This window comes from Xiphias gladius, chromosome 6 (genome assembly GCF_016859285.1).
Source record: "Xiphias gladius isolate SHS-SW01 ecotype Sanya breed wild chromosome 6, ASM1685928v1, whole genome shotgun sequence".
Lineage (NCBI taxonomy): Eukaryota > Metazoa > Chordata > Actinopteri > Istiophoriformes > Xiphiidae > Xiphias > Xiphias gladius.
This window is the reverse complement of record NC_053405.1, coordinates 10082662-10105978: the sequence shown is the minus strand read 5'-3', so window position 1 is coordinate 10105978 and position 23317 is coordinate 10082662. Positions and strand designations below refer to the sequence as shown.

Sequence of the window (23317 nt, the reverse complement as noted above, 5' to 3'; positions counted from 1 at the left end):
ATGCACTAGCAGTTGTTGCTGTGAAGCAGTGCTAAATTAGGAGAACCAGACAAGTGTGGGAGTGTGAGAAGGTCTGGAGTCTGCTGGTCAGTGGATTGAATTATATATTGCTGTTATGGCAAGAGTCCAGTAAGTGGTGGAACCTGAGTATATACTGTTAGCAGCGTGGGTACTAGTACGTCCACAGCCTCAGCGGGGCCTCAGTGCCTCACAGAGGAGCTTTAATACACACACCCGGAAAAACAGCTAAACAAACGGATTCCTGCTTTGACAAAGACAGGGAAGACAAGCAAGTGTGTTGTTCTGAATGTTTCTCTGTGTGTGTGTGTGTGTGTGTGTGTGTGTGTTTAAGCGTGTGTATGAACGTGTGTAAATGTGCAAGTGACCCTGACACTGTGGTGATGCTTCCTGTAGCACTGACCGGCGTCAGTGCTCCATTAATTAAAGAGATGATGCGCTGGCAGGTGGCTTCACTGCCCACACTGGTAATTGGCCCCCTTCTTCCCACTCTCTCCCCGTAGAAAATCACCCATCTCTGCCTTTTCTTTTCTTTTCTTTTCTCTGCCTTTCCCTCCTCCTATCTCTCGTTCTCAGAAACGTGCCAGTGGGCAGGCAGAAATGCAAGACTTTGTGAAATAATGATTAGAATGGATGGAGATGAAGGGAAAGGAGTTGCACATTTTCCCACAAGCCTCTGATGGTCGGGGAACGCTGTTCGCCTTCAAGCGTCATACGACGCGACGGGAGTTTACTTTAGACAGCCACAATATGAGGAGCCAGTACTGCAGTCATTAATGATGTGGGGAGGGGACAGAGCTGTACTTTGACAAGTTTCTGCATGTATGGGTTTGTCTGCATGTTTTTTTTTCTCTGTGTGTATACGTGTGTGTGTGTGTGTGTGTGTGTGTGTGTGTGTGTGTGTGTGTGTGTGTGTGTGTGTGTGTGTGTGTGGAGGGGGGTGGATGGTGGCGAGACAGCATAGTGTGTGAATTTCTAGTTTGTCACTTTTCTGACAGGCTGTGCAGTGGAGGCTCACATGCTGATCTGGACTAATTATGTAGTGGCGGAAAGGGGGTCTGTCATGGATGCAGAGTGTGATAAATACTGCCACTGCCGCAACTGTCAGACAAATATCACACGCACACACACACACACGTGAATTACAACATATGCCTTTGCACAATTTTACACACACACACACACGTGAATTACAACATATGCCTTTGCACAATTTTACACACACACACACACGTGAATTACAACATATGCCTTTGCACAATTTTACACACACACACACACACACACACGTGAATTACAACATATGCCTTTGCACAATTTTACACACACACACACACGTGAATTACAACATATGCCTTTGCACAATTTTACACACACACACACACGTGAATTACAACATATGCCTTTGCACAATTTTACACACACACACACACACACACACGTGAATTACAACATATGCCTTTGCACAATTTTACACACACACACACACACGTGAATTACAACATATGCCTTTGCACAATTTTACACACACACACACACACGTGAATTACAACATATGCCTTTGCACAATTTTACACACACACACACACGTGAATTACAACATATGCCTTTGCACAATTTTACACACACACACACACGTGAATTACAACATATGCCTTTGCACAATTTTACACACACACACACACGTGAATTACAACATATGCCTTTGCACAATTTTACACACACACACACACGTGAATTACAACATATGCCTTTGCACAATTTTACACACACACACACACGTGAATTACAACATATGCCTTTGCACAATTTTACACACACACACACACGTGAATTACAACATATGCCTTTGCACAATTTTACACACACACACACACGTGAATTACAACATATGCCTTTGCACAATTTTACACACACACACACACGTGAATTACAACATATGCCTTTGCACAATTTTACACACACACACACACGTGAATTACAACATATGCCTTTGCACAATTTTACACACACACACACACGTGAATTACAACATATGCCTTTGCACAATTTTACACACACACACACACGTGAATTACAACATATGCCTTTGCACAATTTTACACACACACACACACGTGAATTACAACATATGCCTTTGCACAATTTTACACACACACACACACGTGAATTACAACATATGCCTTTGCACAATTTTACACACACACACACACGTGAATTACAACATATGCCTTTGCACAATTTTACACACACACACACACGTGAATTACAACATATGCCTTTGCACAATTTTACACACACACACACACACACACACACACACACGTGAATTACAACATATGCCTTTGCACAATTTTACACACACACACACACACACACACGTGAATTACAACATATGCCTTTGCACAATTTCACACACACACACGTGAATTACAACATATGCCTTTGCACAATTTTACACATACACACACACTTACATGCTAACATTTACACATAAGCGCAAATATGCGCGTGCTTGCAACATGCATTCACACACAACAGCGGTGCTGGTGACCCCCAGCCAACACACAGGGTTTAACAATGAAGTAGAAAAGCTCTTTGTTTGCAGATGCTTTTTCTGCCTCTCTCTCTCTGTCTTTTTGTACTTCTGGTTAAGAATGCACACAAGCAAGAGAGGGAGTTAAAGGGGAAAAAACATTCTGTCAGTTTTTTTTTTTTGATTCAATGTGTTGGAGGTGCCAAAAATTGTCTTTGCGAAATTTACCATAGCACCATAGCAGGTGCAGCAATACAATATAAATTTACAGCACCTTCCCTAAATGATTTTTATTCCTTTAAAGAAAATCAACTGACAAGGACACATTCATATACATACGGATACCCACAGGTTAACTAACATACCTCCAGCAGACTAAGATGAACTCCCACAAAGTATGGCATGGGGGCACTGTGGATGGAGAGAGGAAAACAAAGCTGTGAGCAATATCAATATCAGATGGTTACATGGAGTAAAGAAATATTTATGGAGGCTACACTAGCACAGCACATTTCAAACACCCATCTGAAAAAGTAAAAACTTTGATGTCGAGGGTACTCTTTGATTAACAGATTAGTTGAGCTGCAGAAATGTATTACATTACTATTTTGATATTAGATAAATCTTTAGCAATAAACTGGCATAAATTACAGCTTCTGCAATGCGATGATTTGTTGCTTTTCACTGTATTATACAATTGTAACCTGAATGCCATGTAGACATGACCCGACTGTGATATAATTTGTAATGGCATCTGTGATTATTTTTACGTATTACAGACTAAAATTATTAATTTGAAAAACAAAAATAAAATAAAAAATAAATTAAAGACTGAAAGACTTAGAAATAAGAAAAGCTAAGATTATTTTAAAAGTTAAATCTATTTTATCATTGTTGGAAATTATGTGGAAACTACTGCACCACAACAGATGTGCAGTGTATGTACTGAAAGTAATCTGAACTGTATATTTTAATACAGCCGCATTCGTCATAACATAATCATAACACAGGCAAAAAAACATCATATGTTGTTCCATATGTTGTTTTTACCAAATCATATTACATGTAGAGCACGACCGCTGACTATTCAAAATTATTTTCCCAAGGACTACCATGACACTCAATATGGGATACAAAATTTAATTAACCGGTGTGTGTAGCAGAAAAATCAAACTGCTCTGGTATTACTGGACTGGTTTTTAAAGAGTTAAAGTTACCTGTTAAAAAGAACAAACAACTTTCTCCTTCGTTCTGCTGCTAATGAGTAGTTGTGATTTTCAGTCACTGACTTGCGTATTAAAGTGTTAAAATGGGATTCAAAGTAGTTTTGTACATTTTGTCTTAAAACTGTCAGGCATCAGTAAGCATAAAATTACCAGGAAAGTCATTGCAGAAAAAATACAGAGATGAATAATGTTACAACTGCTATTAATACTACTATCCAGTATAATCATAAAAATAATATTATCAGTAATGGTAATAACTGCTTTTGCAAGACATTTAATGGAGTTTTTCCTCTAATAAGATGGTAGGCTGAGAAAGTATCTTCTTATCTTCATACTGAAACTAGCATGGAAAGGTTGAATCATATGTGTAGTATGATTCCCATCTACCGAGATGAATAAAATCAACAAAAACCGTCAAATAATAGAAACCATTTTTATGATGAGGTTTACAGAGGCAGCAATAATCAAATAGCTTTGGGTCATTGTATTCCTGGCCAGAATGATTCAGAAGCCACAGGCTTGTAATCAACTTAAAGCAACAGCAACACAAACAGCAGGCCTGTAGCTCTGCGCTGTAGCCAATGTCCACTCTGTTTGATGAATATACAGTACTGATTTTAATGAACATGCACACAGAGACATGCACACATTACACACCAGAAAGCGGAGAAACTCATATGTACAGTACAAACACACACACACACACACACACACACACACACACACACACACACACACACACACACACACACACACACACACACACACACACACACACACACACAGCATGTAATATTATTTAGTTATCTAATCAGTGCATGGAGAACACCCTTGTGATTAAATAAGGTAATGATGAGTCTCCACAGAGTGTTGAAAATCACATTTTCCTGTCAGTGATGAATAGCTTTTTAAAGCTGATGTGTCCCTCATGGTAAAGCCCTGTGCTGTATGAGCTATCAGCAGTGATTCAACAAAAAACAGCTCCTTTTACATAAGCTGACTTCCCCACACTGCGTTTTCTTTTAACACGTACAGATCTGAAGTTGACCTGAACGCATGTAGATTTGTAGATGAGTTATTACTTCTGCTCCCCATTCAGCTTCAATCAAGTCCATTCAGATTCTTAGGATTTGCGTTGGATGGGTAGTAATGAACCCCTGAGAGGGCTAAGATGATGAGAGTGTAGCGCTAGCACTGGCATGAAATATGGAGCAAGGTGATCTAGGCTGTTCATTATGTTGAGGCGCCACACAGGAGAAGGCGCACAACGAGAGGAATCGTGAGAACAACTCGAAGATCGGGTGGGAGAATGTGTGAACATGTGCATCTGCACTTTTACGCCACGGTTTTAGCGGTAGAGCTCAGTGCGTGACCAGCACACGTGGCGTGGTATGCGTTTACTTGTCTGTGTCAGTTGTTGCCTGCGTGTGCACGTGTGTGTCGGAAGGTGGCTTGAAAATGAGTGAAAGAAGGAGAGAAAGTGACAGGGGGGGGGTTAACATTTATTATGATGATCCTGATTGAATGTGTGTGTGTGTTTGTGTTTTCCAGAGGTGGTAGGCCTTACCAGCAATAGTCCAGAAGATGCGGGGGCAGTACAGGGATGAAGATGTGCTGCCAGTACATGGGAAAGAGCATAGCAGCTGCACCGTGGACACATGCAGTTAACTACAGAAGAAGGGAAGGAGACAAGAGGAACATACTCAACATAACTTTCCACGACACCAAAAAATTAAAGGCAGAAAAACTCTTCTGTGCTCAAAGTTTGATTGATTTTAATCCCAAGAACTGACCCTAAGAAAGAATTGCAGCAAGTGTTTTAAATGCAATAAATTTGCCTTAAATACAGATATTCCTTCTTTTCTTGTTTCTATTACATTTCAACAGCTTATTTAACTAGGTTTCTACAATGCCTAGATCTACAGAGAACAAGAGTTCTATTTCCATCCAAACAATATCCTGTTAATATCCTGTTTTCAAAAAATCTACACATCTACACATCTTGCTGATGTTGTGGTGCCTTTTATTGATGCGTTGATCTACTTTGATTTCATTGAGTTATCACTGACAAACATGTTGCTAGCCTTTAATCCTGCTCACAAATACATGGTACACTGACATGCTTAGTGCAGATGTGATAGTGATGAACACATGACTTGCAAGCAATTATTGGAGGAAGAGAAGAGAACAGACTGAAAGCTGAAGATCATCCAGCTGACAGGAGCCCGTCTTTAGCTGGTCTTTATTACTGTGTTTCTGTCTTTAAGAGAAACACAGTGGTGGGGGATCATCACTGCAAACATATTGCTACTATTGCATATGGCAGTACAAATCTAAATTAAAAACTAATTTAAAGTACAGATTTGAGCCTGTTTTTAAAAAAAAAGTGCAAATACCATCTCCGTGTTCATAATGAACTGCTTTTCAATTAAATGTCAAAGTAAGAATTTTACTATGACCTGCATAAAAGCAACAAAAGCAGCCCAAAACGGTGCTGACAGTAACCATAAAAAAAATCAAAATAACCCCAACTACTATGACTAAGAGGAAAAATGGAATAAGTAACCTCCCTTTTTTAACAATAATGAGAAGCAATCACATGAATATGACATTCATTTTCAAAGAAGCTGTCTACATTGTCAGACCAACATTACACATAGAATTAGAGCCATTGTCTCCCATTGTCTTAAAGCCAGCATCCCCCTCTTGACATCCCAGCTCATGAAAACCCAGCTATAGTAATGACCTGCAACACACACATACACACACACACACACACACACACACAGACAAGGCAGGAGAAAGAGGCGTTAGCTCATCCCCCAGATTAAAATAACATGATTAAATATGGAAAGAGAACAGAGGTCTGAGGGGCTCCTGCGGGACTTCATTAGGGCAAATTGCCAAAGAATGAAACATGAGTTAGCCAAGAGAGACTGCGGGCTAGGCCAATACCGCCGGGACCCCGGAGCAGCAGCCGCTGTTATACTGCTGCAGCTTCACAGTCAATGTGTGAAGCGGACACACACTATCACACACACAAGCACAACTACCAGGAGACCCCCTGCTCACTGACACACACAGTGTCACAATTGACCGGCCAAAAGTGGGCGAGCTTGGCGGCTGAAAACCACCACTGCCAGAGAAAAAGAAACAGGGCCACACCCCTCAGAATCCACCCAAACATCAAGCCTGGACATCTGAAAAGCTATAAACAAAAATAGTGTGTGTGTGTGTGTTTGTCCGTGCCCATGTGCCTCCCTCCCTGCATGTTTAACTGCATTCATTTTTCATATCAACCGGGAAAAAAAAGCCATGATCTTTTTTTATTGTCTCCGTGCAATCTCTTATACACCCAGTCCCACAATAGTTAGGACTTAATCAACATTTAATTGGTGTCTTGCTCTGTGTATCTGCATATGCATATTTACGCTGCCTGCTGTCTTCAAATAAAACACAACAATGCCACGCTCCTGTCAGGATTAATTCCCTGGCAAACATTTTGTTTTTTTTTTGGTTAATTCTGAAAATAAATCAATGCTATGAATATTAATGTGTGAAAGTGAAGCACTTGGTGGAAGAGCTACTATCAAAACCAACACACACTTCTTCCTTTTCCAAAGCAATGACGGTAACGGGTCATTAAATTGTGATGAAGAGAGGTCAGCAATCTGGCTCTGGGTATACATACACACAAACGTACACTAGCACGTGCACACGTACACACACACACACACACACAGACACACACACACACACACACACATAGCAGAGAGCCAACAGGCGAGTGTATTCCTCCTCTGGGAGTGCAAGACAAGCCCCAGCCATTCGCTGGTACCAGGAGGTAATGGCACAGAACACCTCGCTAACCAACTCCAATTATCTCCACCAGGCCTCAAGGTGAGTCCCCCAACTGGCATGATTTACTCTCAGGTTGAAAGAGAAAACAGGAGTCTCTCTCTCTCTGCTTCTCTTCTTCTCCTCAGGCTGGGTGGCTGGCTTGGGGGAGTTGGCTGAGAGGGAGGGGGGGGGGGTACTGAAACTAAGATAATGATTTATAAAGCAAATCTAGATTTCTGTTTTCTTTTATTTGCTATCTCCAAAGCGATGTAGGTGGCAGTGTGCCTGAGATAAGATAACTTGGAGGGAATTGCAGAGGAATAGTTCACATATTTGCTTCTCTAATTCAGCTTAATACAAATCCCTGTGTCCTTGTTCAGGTTTTAGAACGAATGAGGCAAAAAGTAAAGGGAAGATAAATTGGAAAAAAGAGAAATTGTACTCCTCTTTTTTTCTTCATTTAGAGGGGGGCTTCACATGAGAGTGGGTCATGAGAGGCTAAGGCTGATAAAATATTTGCCAGGCTGATAAATAATAGATGAGTGGAGCCAAATGGCTTACACGCTCCACAAAAGACCTGGGTGCTTAATATTCCATTCAATGGAGAATCACAGATACAGTCCCCAAGAACAAATACAGGATTAGGTGCTGGGTCCAGTCCTCAGGGACCAGGGCTCTGCCTGGTAATGAGGGGCTGCCTGCCTCTCTGCGTGTGTGTGTGTGTGTGTGTGTGTGTGTGTGTGTGTGTATGTGTGAGGGTGTGTGTGTGTGTGTGTGTGTGTGTGTGTGTGTGTGTGTGTGTGTGTGTGTGTGTGTGTGTGTGTTGCCCCTTCCTCTGAGAGAAACTAACCGATTATAAAGCAGCAGCCTGCTTCAAAAAAACATTCAAGGTCTTTGGTTCTGCCCTAAGAGCTTTCTTAGTGTGCTGTAGCTGAGACAGAAAGTGTCCATACTATCACTGGTTTTCCCAGATCCATTCAACGACACTAAAGGAAGAAGAGACAGAAAGGGAGAGGCCGAGAGACTTAAAGAGATGAAGAGGAGGAGGTGAAAGTGGGAGAAGAAGGAAGATTGAAGTAAAGAGAAAAAATTTACATTGCAACTTTGAAGTACGTAGCAATAAACCTAAGCTAAGAGGTCACACACCAGTTTTGTCAATGATTTGGTCTGGGCGTGAGTCAATTGCTGTGTCCAAATTCCAGACTATATACTAATGGTGTAAAGTTTATACTACATATTAAATGTCTTCGCATATTGTTTTTGCAGTTCATATACAAAAAAATATGACCAATCTTCCAAAACCAACAAGAAAATTATATTATGCGTGCACTCTTGGATGTTAATCAAACTGTAACTTTGAAATGTCACTGACAAACTTCACAAAAGAGACATTAAATGTTTTCCCAAAGATTTAATAGTTATTTTTGGTTTTTCTCTGTGTTCATAAAGCTCTTTTACCACCATTTACAATTTGTTTTACCATTTTCCAGCTGTGAGCAGCTCCTACATTTCCTTTCTGCATTGCATTGTGGGACAATAATATCAACAGCACACTGAACAAAAAAAAATAATAATTTTTTTTGCTGTGCACACTTGAACCAACTTTATGTTGTTTGTTTGTTTTTTTTTAAGGAAAAAGCATCATAAAGTGTCCTAGTAAGGTGTTGGGCCACTATGTGCTGCCAGATAAGCCTCAGTGCACCTTGGCCTTTATTCTACAAGTCTCTGTAACTCTACTGGAGGGATGGACACCATTCTTCCAAAAGATATTCCTTCATTTGGTGTTTTAATGATGGTGGTGGAGAGCGCTGTCTAACATGTCGGTTCAGAATCTCCCATATGTGTTCAACTGGTTTGAGATCTGGTGATTTTAAAGGCCGCAGCATATGATTAACATAATTTTCATTCTCGTCAAACCTTTCAGTGACCCCTCGTGCCCTATGGATGGGGGCATTGTCATCCTGTTTCTCCACTCATTTTTAAGGTTTTCCCTTTAATTTTTCACCCACCTGTAGGACTTAATTATATCACTTTTCCACTTTGATCATACCATACAGTTAAAACATGCCTGGAATTGGTATGTCTTAGGAATATAGCTAATGTGCTTTTTCTATAGAGAATTAACCAAAAAGCAGTATTATGACACAGATTTGCACAGTTAACAAAAAAATTGCTAATTTCTCTGGGCAGCTACCACAACTCTTCTGGCATCTCACAAGCCATAAAACTGCTCTCCATATTCATACATCATCATATTGAGATAAGCTTGTCCCTCTAAATGCCTGAACAGCAACACAACCGCTCAACAGTGATGCTTCCCTAAAGAACTAGACCCACCAGAGACCTCAGATCTTCTCAATACTGCATCTCTGAGCTCTGTAGACTCTGTCAGTACCACACACCCACACCATTCCTCTTTACCTCAGCAACTGGACATGTTGAATTGAAACTCCGACAAAAAATGGAGAAAAAGCTACTATGGGGGCCTACGTACACCACTTTCTAAGATTATATTACATATAAAGGGGCAGTAAAAAGGTGATTGAGCCCTTTTACCAGACTGGAAATATAATCAACACCTATTCTCTCTGCTTATCTACTTTTCTCAGATGAAGGAACCTATTGCACATGTTAACTTACAGTGAGAGCAGAGTGTGAGACAAATAACTGCTGCAGCAGGCAGTGTAATTCAATTTGACAGGAGGAATGGTATCACCAGAGTTGTTCTTGACCTCCTCACTCCAGCCTTAAACACTCATTTCCCCTCCACTAGCCTTTCCTTCCAACTCTGTCCCCACGCACTCTCCAAATTTAATTCTCTCCTCTCCTTTCCCAGTCTCATTTACATCCTAAGTTTTAATTTCTTATTCTGTTTTCCCCCTCTTTTCCTACTGTCCTTTGCCACCTCTCCCTCATTTCTCCAGTTTGTTTATCACTGTGTTAGCCTTTCCCTCTCCCCTTCCCTGCATCAAGTAAGTCACCAATTACAGGCGCTATGCGTTTCCCTCTGTTGACAAATAACGATGTCAGGCCCGGCACAATGCAGGTGTGCCACAAACAAGTAGGTGGCACAGAGAGGGAGGGAGAGGGCACACAGGACAACGCAGGTAACAGCTAGCGCCAAGCCTCCCACACATGCACACACAGTCACTGACTCTCTCACAGAAAGACATACGGCATACGGTAGAAACACCTGTGGTGTGCAAAAGACACGCAAACAGATGCATGCAAAAAACTTACAAACACCCACAACATGTACATGTGCACATACACGGCCACAGTGGCAAATGTTAAGTCAGATACATGGCATGGGGCTGAGATAAGTCTGTTGAGGGGAAGTGAAGGAAGGAGGGGGAGAATGTCTCGATCTTCTGCAGATGCCCAACAACAGAGAGAGACATTAAGACACCGAGGAAGAAGGAGGCAAAGTCAGAGAAAGAGAGGTGCAGCGAGAGTGAGTGAGAGACAGGTGGACAGAAAATAATATGTCAGTGAGCAGGAATAACTAAGATAGAGAGAAATAGAGAGATAGAGAGAAGTCAGGGAAAGAGAGGAGCGGAACAACAGAGGAAAAGGCAGGAAACAGAGAGACAGCTGGCACTCTAGGGCATGGTGGATGGATAGCTCCTTGTTAGCATAGGCCTGACAGGCTGATGAGAGGGCTGCTGTCAGCTGGTGCTGGGGCCGAGCTGTGTGAGTTTGGGCAATAGGCAAGGCAGAGGCTGGGCCGAGAGCTGGGGGGCCTCGGCAGATGAAAGACATGGAGGGTGATGGGGCGATGGTGGTGGGGGTCCTCCCTACTGACTAGTTAGAGGAAGGGCTGATGCAGCCCTATTATACGGCCCTATGACAAGGCTGCACGCTCGGCTGGCTCCCGCCCCTGCGCCACCGCCAACCGGCCTTTTAAAACAGTGATACCATTCACCTCTGGTCACGAAACAGCAATAAGTCAACTGACGCATTGTTGTAAGATCATGATTTATTCCTTTGCTGTTGGCTGCTTGCGAGACACGCCGGCCATGTACCGACAGACTGACACAGTGGGTTCACCGAGGGCTTTAACACAGGCAGCACCTAGAGCAGGCAGAATAAATGCAGTATATCTGTGTGTGTGTGTGTGTGTGTGTGTGTCTTTCGCTCTCCCTCTGCTCCTTCCATTCCTTGTTTCTCTCTGCTTGGCTGAGAGGCTGGACAGGCAAAGGTGGTGAAAAGCAGCTGGATGGTACTAACGATGTTACTAACAATACCATCTCTCATACATCCTCTATCTGTGGCAAGCAGACTATAGAAATATTACCTGTCTATCCAGTGACTGCTAACACTCACTTAAACAAACATTTTGACAAACTCTGACATTAATTATATATTTCTCATCCTTTCAGATATTTGATCACAAGACAGTGGTGTGGATAATGAGCTGCGTTCTTTTCAGTTAAGCATGTACACGTTTACATAGTTGGCCTCAAGAATCATTACAGCCATTTCAACTTGAACTAGGAGGTCAATCTACCCAACAGCAAAAAATAACGCATCACAGAAGCAGTAATAACACTAGGCCTGCTAGTAATCCCAGTGGAGATGTGAAAATACCTTTGTACTACAGTGCCTGACATATATTGCTACCAAACCAAAACACCTCTCCCTTAGGAAGATGGATGGATAGACAGATGAGTGGATGATGGATTGCAGAGGATAAAAGCCTCACAGAGGTAAAGGTCTGACGGGGAAGCTCTTAAAATATCCTGTCGGCATATATTTGTTTAAAAAAAGCGAAGATTTGTCTGCGAGCTGCAGAAAACTGTAAATCACAGACAAAAATCACCTCCACTCCCTCTTCCTTCTAAAAAAGAAAAACACCTTCACCCTTGAGTCTGATAAATTACATCGTGTAACCCTTGTGTCACAGCACAGTGTGCTGCCTAGACCCTGAGCGGAGGTGCTGCTGATCTGAAGAGCTGAGGGGAGACAGGTGAAACTCTCTCAGGGCTGGGTAATTTTCACAGCTCATACTTATTATGGCTCCTGTGGGATACCTTGGTACCGTTTCCTCCAGCACCCATCACCACCACAGGCCCCTCCGGCTGTTCAGTGTTCTGCAGCCTTGTAGATACCAAGGCAGGACCAGCTACACTACAGATACAGATAGGACTTGGATGACATCACTTCCCTCTTCCATCTCATCTGTCATATACATGAGGCTCTGCCTCATCAGTCTCAAAGATAACAAGGGGAGGATGGAATGAGGAACAGAGGGAGGGAGAGGGGGAGAAAGACACAGAGAGATATCCTCGCTCATACAGAGAGAAGGGACTTTAAATTATGTGAAAGAACTAAGACATCTAATAACCGATAATTTAAGGCTTTTTGGCCGTTAATATGTTGCAGTTATAAAACAAACGGTCAAATATAATCCAGTTTTAGTGTGGATCTCATAGCTTGTCAGAGTTTAGTGATAGTGCGGCTGTCTGACCGCAGGATGCCTTGGTGAAAAGGGGTCGGGGGGGCAGATCAGTTCGACTCTCTCCGTACAAGTAGTGTATCCATGTCAGATAAATATTCTCATCGTACTACGTAGGGTTTGATATCCTGCTGGAATATTGATGAGGAGAATTACATTTGAGCTATATACTTTTTTGGCATAGTAATTCCATATCTGAATTTGATATGAAGCCAAAAATTGCAACCGAGACTCTTTTTGCCTATAAATTAGCTACATTTCTCACATTATGATATAATTGTTTGGATGCAAGAGAGATAGTGTACAAGAATCCCACAGTATCTAACATGGCGAACTGAAAACACAAAGCATAACATTTTATGACTGAAAGCTCAACCTAAACTTGAATGAAATGTGTAGGAAACTTATGCCAATAATGTTTTGAAATGAATCATCCTTCAAGTAGTTAGGATGTTTTAACTGTTTTCCAACCTATTTTCCCCTTGTGCCTGACAGGGCAGAGCCGACTGCAGCTGAGAGAATTACTTAGAGGGAATGAACTCACAGTGCTAAGCTTGCTTGAGGTAATGATGATGCGCCGTTCGTGCAGCATACTGGCGTAGAGCTGGAGCATGTTGTTGACGTCCACAGCCACAAAGTACTCTGTCATGTTCCTCTGGAGATAGACACGAACAGAAGGATATGCAGGTACCTAACAAACTGTCTTAGCTTACAGTAAACTGTCAATGCTACAGATGGTGAGAGTTCCACAGTGTGCCATAAAGAGACACATGCAGTAGTGGCTGAAAAACTGACTTGGACTTGCACCTTTGCACATATTATTTTGCAGTAAAAATAAATGGACAAGAAACACAGATTGAATTTACATTTACGCCTTTTATCCATTCGATGCAGTCATATTTAGAAAATAGATATCCTATCAGTCAATGTTGCCTTAAATTGTCAGATTCACTACTGTTTTCATCTGGTGTCCCTTGCCATAAAGACCTGGAATGCTCAAGCTGAGCTACAATTTGAATAGAAACTCAACAAAGAACGTGTTCAGTTTGAGTCCTCTAATACCCGTGGTGATCACTGAACTTCGACATTAAAAGTACGAGCACCACAGGAGATAAAACTGCAACAAGAGGATGATGCAATAATTTCAGAAGGTGACAAGTGTATCTGATTAAAAACGATTAGAGGGAGAGATGTTTCTAGAAGAGAGGGATCCCCTGTCTCCTTCTGTCTCTTTTCTTTTCTTTTTCCATGAATACTTACACTCTCAGGGATAGTTGGCAATCCATTGATATCCGGGGCGATGAAGTAGGAGTGCTGCGAAAACACAAACATGCAGGAGAAAGAACAGGGAAGGTCACAAGTGAAGCATACCACTCACACAGAAGAGAATGAGGGGAAGAGGGGGGGAAAGGCCGTTCACTTTGTTCTATCATTTATGGCTCATCTTCAGCTCTGTCTATATGAATTGCTGAGCTGGTGTCTGAACTGTGGCAATGCTTTTATCAGGCCTACAGAACAGAGAAAGCTCAATACCAGCTCAGTTCCCCATAGACACAGAGTGGGGTGATGTCTCCGGTGGAAAACTGAGTCTTTATTTAAGCATTAAAACGGTTTGTGCAGCACCAAGACACAGACAAAGTATGCGCGCACATGTGCGCACGTGTGCTTCCGCACAGACACACACAGGTTGTTTAGAGGATCACAGGGCTGCCTATCTCACTTTGGGAGAGCAGGGCAGGTTCAGTGTACAGATCAAAGGGGCCTGAGAGAGGTTCTGGTTTGGAGACAGGTAGACAAACCTCCAACTGAAACACACCATTTCGTCTCTCACACATGCTCTCCTGTATCCTTAGTACACCTGCGTTTCTTTAGGCCTTCAAGCCACCATCTGTTGCAGGTCTTTGCTTAAATCTACTGTGGTGTGTACAGTAGATTCTCTCACAGAGTAAGCACAGTATTTAAAGTAACATACTACAATTTGTTCATCTGTAAAGGGCCAACACTTGTGACTACAATTGACTTGTTATGCAAATTGTTGAACAAATGATCTCAGGCTAGCACATAGTCAGCATTTGCTCTAATATTAGAGAATATCTTTAATTTGTGGCCCCTGTGGCAGGAAGAATAGCATCCAACACCTGAGAGTTGGTTGCAAGAAGGCATTGCATTCATAACCTAAGTCTGATTAGAAAACAAATTTTTCCAATTTATATGACTGCACACAAATGCACCCCTGTGGCAAACTTTTCAGTCAATATGCACTAAATAGAAAAATATTTATTTAATAAGATATTTAAAATGCCTCCCAAATAAATTCTATAAATATAAGACAACTTGACAGTTATACATTATATCACAAACAACATGATTAAGAATATGTAAACATAGAGAGCCATTCAAAATCAGCAACACCACCACAAGTATCACCACCAGGAGAGAAAGATGTCTCTTATTATAGAGACACGAGACCACAAGAGAAGAGAGAAAGCCCGGCACAGTCAGAGAGAAAATATATGGAAATTTAAAAAACCACGACAGTGGAAAAATATCAGCTTAATGTCCTGAGCAAAATCATAACAATTTGAACAGCGTGGGGTTAATCCTAACCCACGACATTATTTAGCTAACTGATTCAACATTTTCCAGTAACTACAATGTTGGACATGAGCATGTTACTACATAAAGTGCTGCTGATCAGTACTGTTGTGGTGCCTGACACTGAAATTTCCCTAAATTTTATATTCATTCAGCAGCAGGAAATTTCAACCAACTGCTAAAAATTCCATCACCATCAGTATAAAGAATATTGCTAATTAGTCTTAAGTGACAGTCTTTGAGCATATAACTCATTATCTGTAATAATTAAAAGAGAAAGAAATGCCAGCACATAGCCAGTTACTTTTTGTCTGTGGTTGACTTTGGAACTTTTAGTTTAATGTAAAACAAACTAAAATATTTCACTCCTTAAGTGCTCGTATTATGTGTGAAAAATGTAAAAACAATTACCATGAGTATTCAATTGTCATATTCCCAAAGGAGGGTGATTGTTGTAGTCGAATGGATCTTAGAGGAGATAAACATGGAGCACAAACAAACACTAAACTGGGACCAAGAATTTGCCTTTTGAGTTTTTTTCCTGGGCCTAAGATAAATGTGCATGAGCATATGATTTGTCAACTCCTGTGCACACTTCTTTTACGGAAGGAAAATTTGTTGAAATGTTTGAATTATTACAGCCATATTTTGTATTATTTTGCACAGCTACCATTACAACTTAAAAATGTGTCTACAAAAAACAAATAAACTGTTATTTTTGACATGGCAGTTAAATAATAATTATCTAACTGTTACTTTAAATTTAGCCGCAACACTTGCATTTAAAAGGTAGGAAGTCCTGAATACGCATGTAATGTAAGAATTTGTTAGAATTGAGCGTAAGCTCTTTTCTTCCCTGTTTCCATCGCAGCAGGCTAAATATACAAGTTTGATATATAAGTGGATATTATGTTTAAAAAAAAAGAAATCTTGGCAGATTAAAAATTTCAAACATCTACCACTTGTTTTATTTACAAGGTGCTATTTGCCTGTAAGCAAGACAGAAGCAAAACCACCACCTAGTTTTTCTGCCATTGAATAATGCGCAGCTGGAAAAGTAAGTAGTACTTAATGTTTCTAATTTGTTTATTCTGATGACAATTACTGTATCTTGGGTAAATTTTGATGTGCTGTGCCACAGATTTTTCTTTTTAGGGGAATATAGCTTAGTTTGTGAATATACCATAGCTGAGAAGCAAAGGTAGGCTAGTTAGCATCACAGCTAATGGTTTACTGTAAAACAACTACTGCTACTACACAAATAATAACAAAATTTATTACACATGTATAACCAGATGAAATACTAGATGGCTAGACAGCCAATGAACTTTAGTAATTAGTTGTATGGATTTTATAGTACACATATACTGAAGAGCTGAATAGTTTCTAATAGAAAAAATGCTAGTGCATTAAAGTATACCTGAAAATTTAAATGATTCATACTTTAACTGAAAATAAGGCCCCTTACAGCTTTTTCCTAAAACTGTATTGGCTCCATTTTTTAAATCATCTCAAATAAAACAATCTTTCAGCACCTGTAGTAATACTAAGTATGTGGAAAGCAAGTGTTGTTAAAAATCTTTGTTTCAACGTCATCTTCGGTAAATCAATTCGTAAACCCACTGAAAAGAAGACAAGTAACAGGATAATTAAAACTCAATGAGCCAAAAAATTAAATTGTGATAAAAGATCAGGGACTTTGGGAAATAAATTTGAGGCTAAGGACACCCCCTGTAACTGCCATGCAAGCAGTAAAGTATACCGTACAGTATAAATCTCTCGGCATCCCTGACTTTTTTTTTCCTTCCTCTGTCTGCTAAATAAGGTTTCCTTCCCCATTGGTCTACAAAGTCATGGCATTGTGATAATCACAAGCCATGCGCCTCAACTCAATGCAGGCTTTTATTGGCTGTTTGCTTGCTTATCTGCTTTTTTTTTTCTTGTTCTTTTGATGACATGTTTATATAAAAACATTGAAAGTGGGTTAACTGGAAAGGCATCAAGAAGATTTTTTGAGCACAATTGCATTTGCTTTAAACATAAAGAGAGGGAAAAAACTTTTGATATTCAGAGAGAGAATATAGCAGAGTGGAATGGCATTAATCATTTACAAAGTTTGATTGTTTTCCAGAGGAGAAGAAACATACACCAAGGCCCAGGATAGTTTGTTTTTGTTATATTTAAAAAGATAGCGCAGCTTATTTGGCCAAATTGGAAAGCCGTGGCTCCCATGCGATTAGTACAGCAGCGGTTTCATATTTCACAGCAGCCTCCTTCCCTCCTCCCATTTCTGCTATTCACTCATTCAACTCCACTCACCGGCTCCTTGCTTCGCGGATCTCTCAGTACTTGCCCAGTGGCAATATACAACTGCTCATTCTTGCACAATGAGAGAGGCAGAGAGAGAGCAAAACAGGGTTCACACATGAAAGGGGACAATGATCCTTCGTCTTGGCTGCCATGATAAAACAAAAACCACTCTTTTAGGGAATAATTCTGCTTCATCAATTAAATATCAAACTAGTGGCTCCTACAGAAAAGAGATGAAGCTATCACCTCTGTTCTCCGGGGCTTCTTTTCCAATGAAGCTCTGAGATTCAGATGAAAAGGTTTTGTTCACATAGAAGGCTGATAAAAAAAACTGACACAAAGAAAAAATAAATCACAAGGAATCTTAATTGACCTTGTTAACCTTCATAGAAATATATTGATTACCTCATATTAGTCTTATGTTGTATATTCGTCTGCGTAATTAGATTCGTATACTTCTGAGACCTATGCCGTAGAAAAGACCCAGAGTTGCTTGTTTAATTGGTTCAAAAAACGGAGCGAAGGTCCTCAAGGACAACGGCTAACACTGAAACTCTTTTGATCCCATTACGGTGTGGAGTCTAAGCAACTCAAAAATAGAGATATTACTGAGCAAAATACTACGAGTTTAGCAATCCCATTGAAAACCATTATATTCTACTTACACAGGCCAGGATTATGGGAGTGAAAACTGTTTAAGAGTGAGTATTTCATGTATGGGCTGGAAACACAGAAGGAGAGATTGTGTCAGAGTTAACACAAACACGGGCTGACTTTGAGGGACCTAGGATCATTAAGCCATTTCAGTTTTTGATAAGCGGGAGACATGACGAGTTGTGAAAGGACCCTTCAAATTTAAACATGTCCAGCTCGGTCTTATCACACAAAAACCTGTTAGCGCCACTTCTTGTTTCCAAACAGAATGTCAGTTGTGGGCCCTCTGTGTCTCTCTCTTCCTACCTAGTGTATCTTCACCTCTTCCTGCTCTCCACTTTCTGTCTGCTCTGCTGTTCCCTCATTTATCTCCTCCTTTCCAACCTCTTTCCTTTGTTGATCTCTCCCTGTTTCTGCCTGTCTGCCCTATTTTCTTTTTGTCTGTTTTCATGCCATCTTTGTCTCCTCCTCTCTTCTTTGTGTCAATTTCATTTTAGTTCTCATTATTCCTCCCTTTTTGTCTCAACTTTCTTCTATTACACATTTTGTCGTTAGTGTCTTTCGCTCTACTTTTAACTACTTCAGCCAACTGTTATTATATCCTCTTCTTCTCTTCAGTCTCCCTCCTGATGCAATCCACTACTAGAGCAACCTACCTGGCCCTCTCTCCCTCTTTCCGTGTCTACTCTCAGCTGTCTTGCATTTGATAAGGGGGAATATAAGATCTATACGTACCACACTCAGGTTGACTGGCGTGAAGGGCTTTGGCACGGGCAGATCATAGAGAGAATTCAGCATGTCACTCAAGTCATTTTCCTGGGGGAGAGAAACAAACAACAACAAAAAATAAAGTACACGTGAATTTTATTTACTTGTGCTGTTGATGTCACAAGTTATGTATCAATCTTAACAACAGTGTTGGGACAAGCGCTGCTGCAGAGAAGAGGGCAATCCTGCAGCAAGGCCTGAAGGGCTCTAAAACATCCGACTGACACGTGTTTAACGAGCAATAGTGGGGTTAAAAGAGGGCTGAGCGTAGGGCTGCAGATTATCCAGTAATGTTGATTTATGGCCAAGAACCGCTCGTCAGTAATTAAGCAGGGGTCTACACTCTAACGACAGGGGCTTTAAGAAGCCATCAGAGAGCTAGACTGACCACAGAACAGGCCCCAAGATTATTCTTCCAGCATTTATGAGCGCCACGACAAGACTGCTATTTACACTTGAAGGCCTCTAGCTGGAAAACCGAGTGGGACAAAACTTTGCAAGTTGTACTTAAACTAAACTAACTACTATGAACACAGAGGTTGGGCATTGTTTGTTTTAGCTTCTTTTTCTGTTGCCCTTTCAGAGAACTTTGTTTTGGTTTTGGTGGCTACGAGCTGTTGCTTGTTTGAGGAAATGTGCACGTGTGTGTGTATATATGTATGTGCATGTTTGAGCCAGAGAGAAACAGACACCCAAGAGAAATCGGCGGCAATATACAGTAAAGAGAAGATGGGTGGGAGGAAAGTGTGTGTGCAATCGAACAGCCTCCTGTCATGAGAGGCTCAATGCTCACACGCATGGTCAGCAACACGGCCTGGGGAAACAGTTCATTTACCCCTCGCCTTAAACCCTCATCGCTCTTCTGTCTTCCCTCGTCTGTCAACATCTCCCTCTCGCCTGGAACGGACAGCGGGGTAAATAGAAACCAAATCACGCACACTAACACTTCAGTCACCCAGGATTTTCAGCAATGTTTCTGTCTCTGTCTTCCACATCCTTTTCCACACACAAAGAGTCCTATTCTGCTTGTCTCTATATATATACATGTTAGATTATTCTACTGAATTCCTTTCAGTCACAGAAATGTGTGTATGTTTATGTGATTGTCTACTTTAGCAAGACTCTTAGTCCTGATCACTGCTCTCTGAGGGTCTCTGAGGGAAGCAGTGACTACATGACAATTGAAATCGGTCCCAAAGCTCTCCGCCTCTCTTCCTTGCTCCATCTCCCTCCCTCCTTCCTTCTTCTTCTCTCTTCAGTCTAAACATGGGAACATCACCTACACCCTGTGCTAGATGCTGCACATCTTCCCAGTTTGTTGCATATTTTACATTTCCCCTCCCTTTGCTAGTACAATGCAGTGAATAGTCAGGGGAAAATACTTTTGTGAAATGGGAGCATTTGTCTGCATGTGTGTGTGTTTTTTTTTTTTTTCTTAACGATTTGTTTTCCAGTAAATCATCAGGAATAACTTCCAGTGTCAGATCAGCGTTTGGTCTGTGAAATGTCAACATTGTAGTCGCTAACAACAGAAGCCAAGTCAAGCCCAAGACGGCAAACAAAACTTGCACAGAAAAGACAACATGCAGCACTCAGAAAAAGAGAACAGAATGGAGGAAAATATCTTACCACGGTACAGTTTCAAAAACACAAAACTGTGTGCTTGTTTCTCCTTCAAATCCTACTACCATGTTTTAAATTATGTACTTATCTAGCACTTAATGTACATACATTTTAAATGATACAAGTAGTAGGTGTCTAAAGAGATCGTTACCTGTTGTTTTGTTAGGTAGTCTGCCAGGGTATTTAGCAGCTTGTAGTAGATTTCAAACCATGGTAGATAACTGGAAGAGACAGAGAAACAAAAGTATGTATTAACATTTTGTACAAGCAAAAATTGCTATTCATTTTATCATATATAATAAACAAATAGGATGTGCAGAATGAAAGCACATGAACATGTAATGTCATATATATGACAGAGTCTATACTCTTGCTGGATGTTAAAGTAAAAGAAAATGCAGAAAGATTCAGCCCTCTGAAAACTTTTTGTGCGTCATAACTCTATCTTTGTCACAACGTCTATAAATTATTTCACTATCCACTGGACACTGCAAAATGTAAACAGCATTAAGATTTTAAATACAGTCTTGCAATATTACTGGGTGTATGTACTGGCTAATGTCAGTGACCTATTGCTTAATACATCGAATGTACGGTACACAGGACACTGAAAATGGATTGTGTCCCCAGCTATAGCTACTCCAAATCGTATAGTCACTGTTACAAAATGAAAAAAAAAAAAGTAAATGCTATCTAGTCCTTATTTTCACATTCTTCATACCCAGGATGCTATTCTCCGCATGCTATGAATTCCTGTCATTTCTACTCTTTAAGCCAATAGGAAGAGAGGATAGAAGAAAAAAACAATACATTTAGATGCTTTAACAAAAAAAACACCAAGCTTTCATGTGATGAGAAGGGATGCTATGGTTTACAAGCATGCTGCTCCCAGATGCACAGGCTTAACAAAAATGCAGCCCAAGATGCCTCCTGCCTCCCCCCTCCCTCCTTCCTCCACCTCCTCCTCCTCCTCCCCTCCCTCTCTGTGCTTCTTTTTATGCCCTTCACATATTAAAAAAAAATCTTTGCCTTATGTAATTAATGTAAAATAAATAAATTCATTAACAAGCTCAAAATAATTTATACTTCAGTGTTTGTGTTAAAGCTAATCACTAAGTACACCCACCATAAGCTAAAAGCATCTGCAGCATGGCTTTCTTTACAAAGTTGACATATTCTTGGCCAAGTCGACTTGCTTTCTTAGTGGAAGATGGCCAACATTTTCTTTTGGCATAAAAGCTGTGAGGGCTCAGTTCATTTAATGTTATGTAATCAAATAATAAAAACATGGTGTCCTATCAAGGTATTGAATTTTTACTTAGTTTGGGTTTTTAACATGCAGTTTTGAACACTGCATGAATAATGATTCTGGATAAGCACTTCTTAGCATTGCGATGAAATAAACAGAAACTCCAATTAATGTTTCATTAACTTGCCTTGATGCAAGGGTTGAAAAATAAATAAGTGGCCAAATGAGCCAGTCAATCAAAAGTGGACTCATATTTGCTCTGTGAATTTGGTGAATATTTGTTAATGTCAGTAAGGGAAGACAGTCTTAAATACAAGTCATTAAAACCATAATGTCATTAAAATTAAAAATCTGACAAGCAGCTAAAATCTGCATTTCCATGGTTATGAAATAATACAATTGTAAAAGTAGAGTTTTGAGTGTGTGAGTTTATAAGCCAAAGAGGTCTTGCTCAGGCAGTTAGCTGGAGACTGAGGAGCTTCCAGGGCATGGGTCAGTGGCTGCTCTGCAGACTGGAATTAACAGACAACAAGAAAACAATAAAGTGAACCTAATGCAAATTTTCATATTGCTAAATCCGCAAGGGGCCAATGACAGGCCAGGTTCCCGGAGAAGTGCAGCCAAGCGCACCAATCAGAGAGGCTGAGTGACCATTAGTCTGAAACAATCAGCCTCTTAACATGCCAATATTTTGACGTCTGCATGGAGATTTACCGCAATCAGGTCACCCTCGCAGGAGACACTAAATCAAACACGCGTATGTTAATTCACAAGCTGACCGGATATCAACTTGAAGACCTATTTCTGCCACGTCACACAACATACAACACAAACATCTGCATATGGGGTCATTTTACATCTAACCATTACACAAAAAGTTCAGTCTGACATAAAGACTAAGGGGGAGAACAAAGGCTCTGTATTATCTGCCTCTCGTATGTCTCGTATTTAAAAAAGCCAGGCTTCTGGATATTAATCCTTCATTTTTCACAGTTGAAGGGGATGTAAATAGGACTCTTGCTGTCAGAGCAGCCGTCAGG

The 23317-nt window shown here is 40.7% G+C and overlaps 1 protein-coding gene across 1 annotated transcript in view; it reads right to left on the bottom strand.

Annotated features, from left to right (window-relative positions):
* dennd1b (DENN/MADD domain containing 1B) overlaps window positions 1–23317 on the bottom strand; it is a 112013-nt gene that overhangs the window by 39715 nt on the left and 48981 nt on the right. Inside the window, exons 6-12 of the mRNA XM_040128521.1 lie at window positions 21180–21249; window positions 19373–19453; window positions 17993–18052; window positions 14339–14392; window positions 13623–13733; window positions 5348–5448; window positions 2920–2965 (exon numbers count right to left, since the gene is read on the bottom strand). Coding sequence (XP_039984455.1) covers window positions 2920–2965; window positions 5348–5448; window positions 13623–13733; window positions 14339–14392; window positions 17993–18052; window positions 19373–19453; window positions 21180–21249 — 523 coding nt within the window. The remainder of the gene's footprint in view (window positions 1–2919; window positions 2966–5347; window positions 5449–13622; window positions 13734–14338; window positions 14393–17992; window positions 18053–19372; window positions 19454–21179; window positions 21250–23317) is intronic.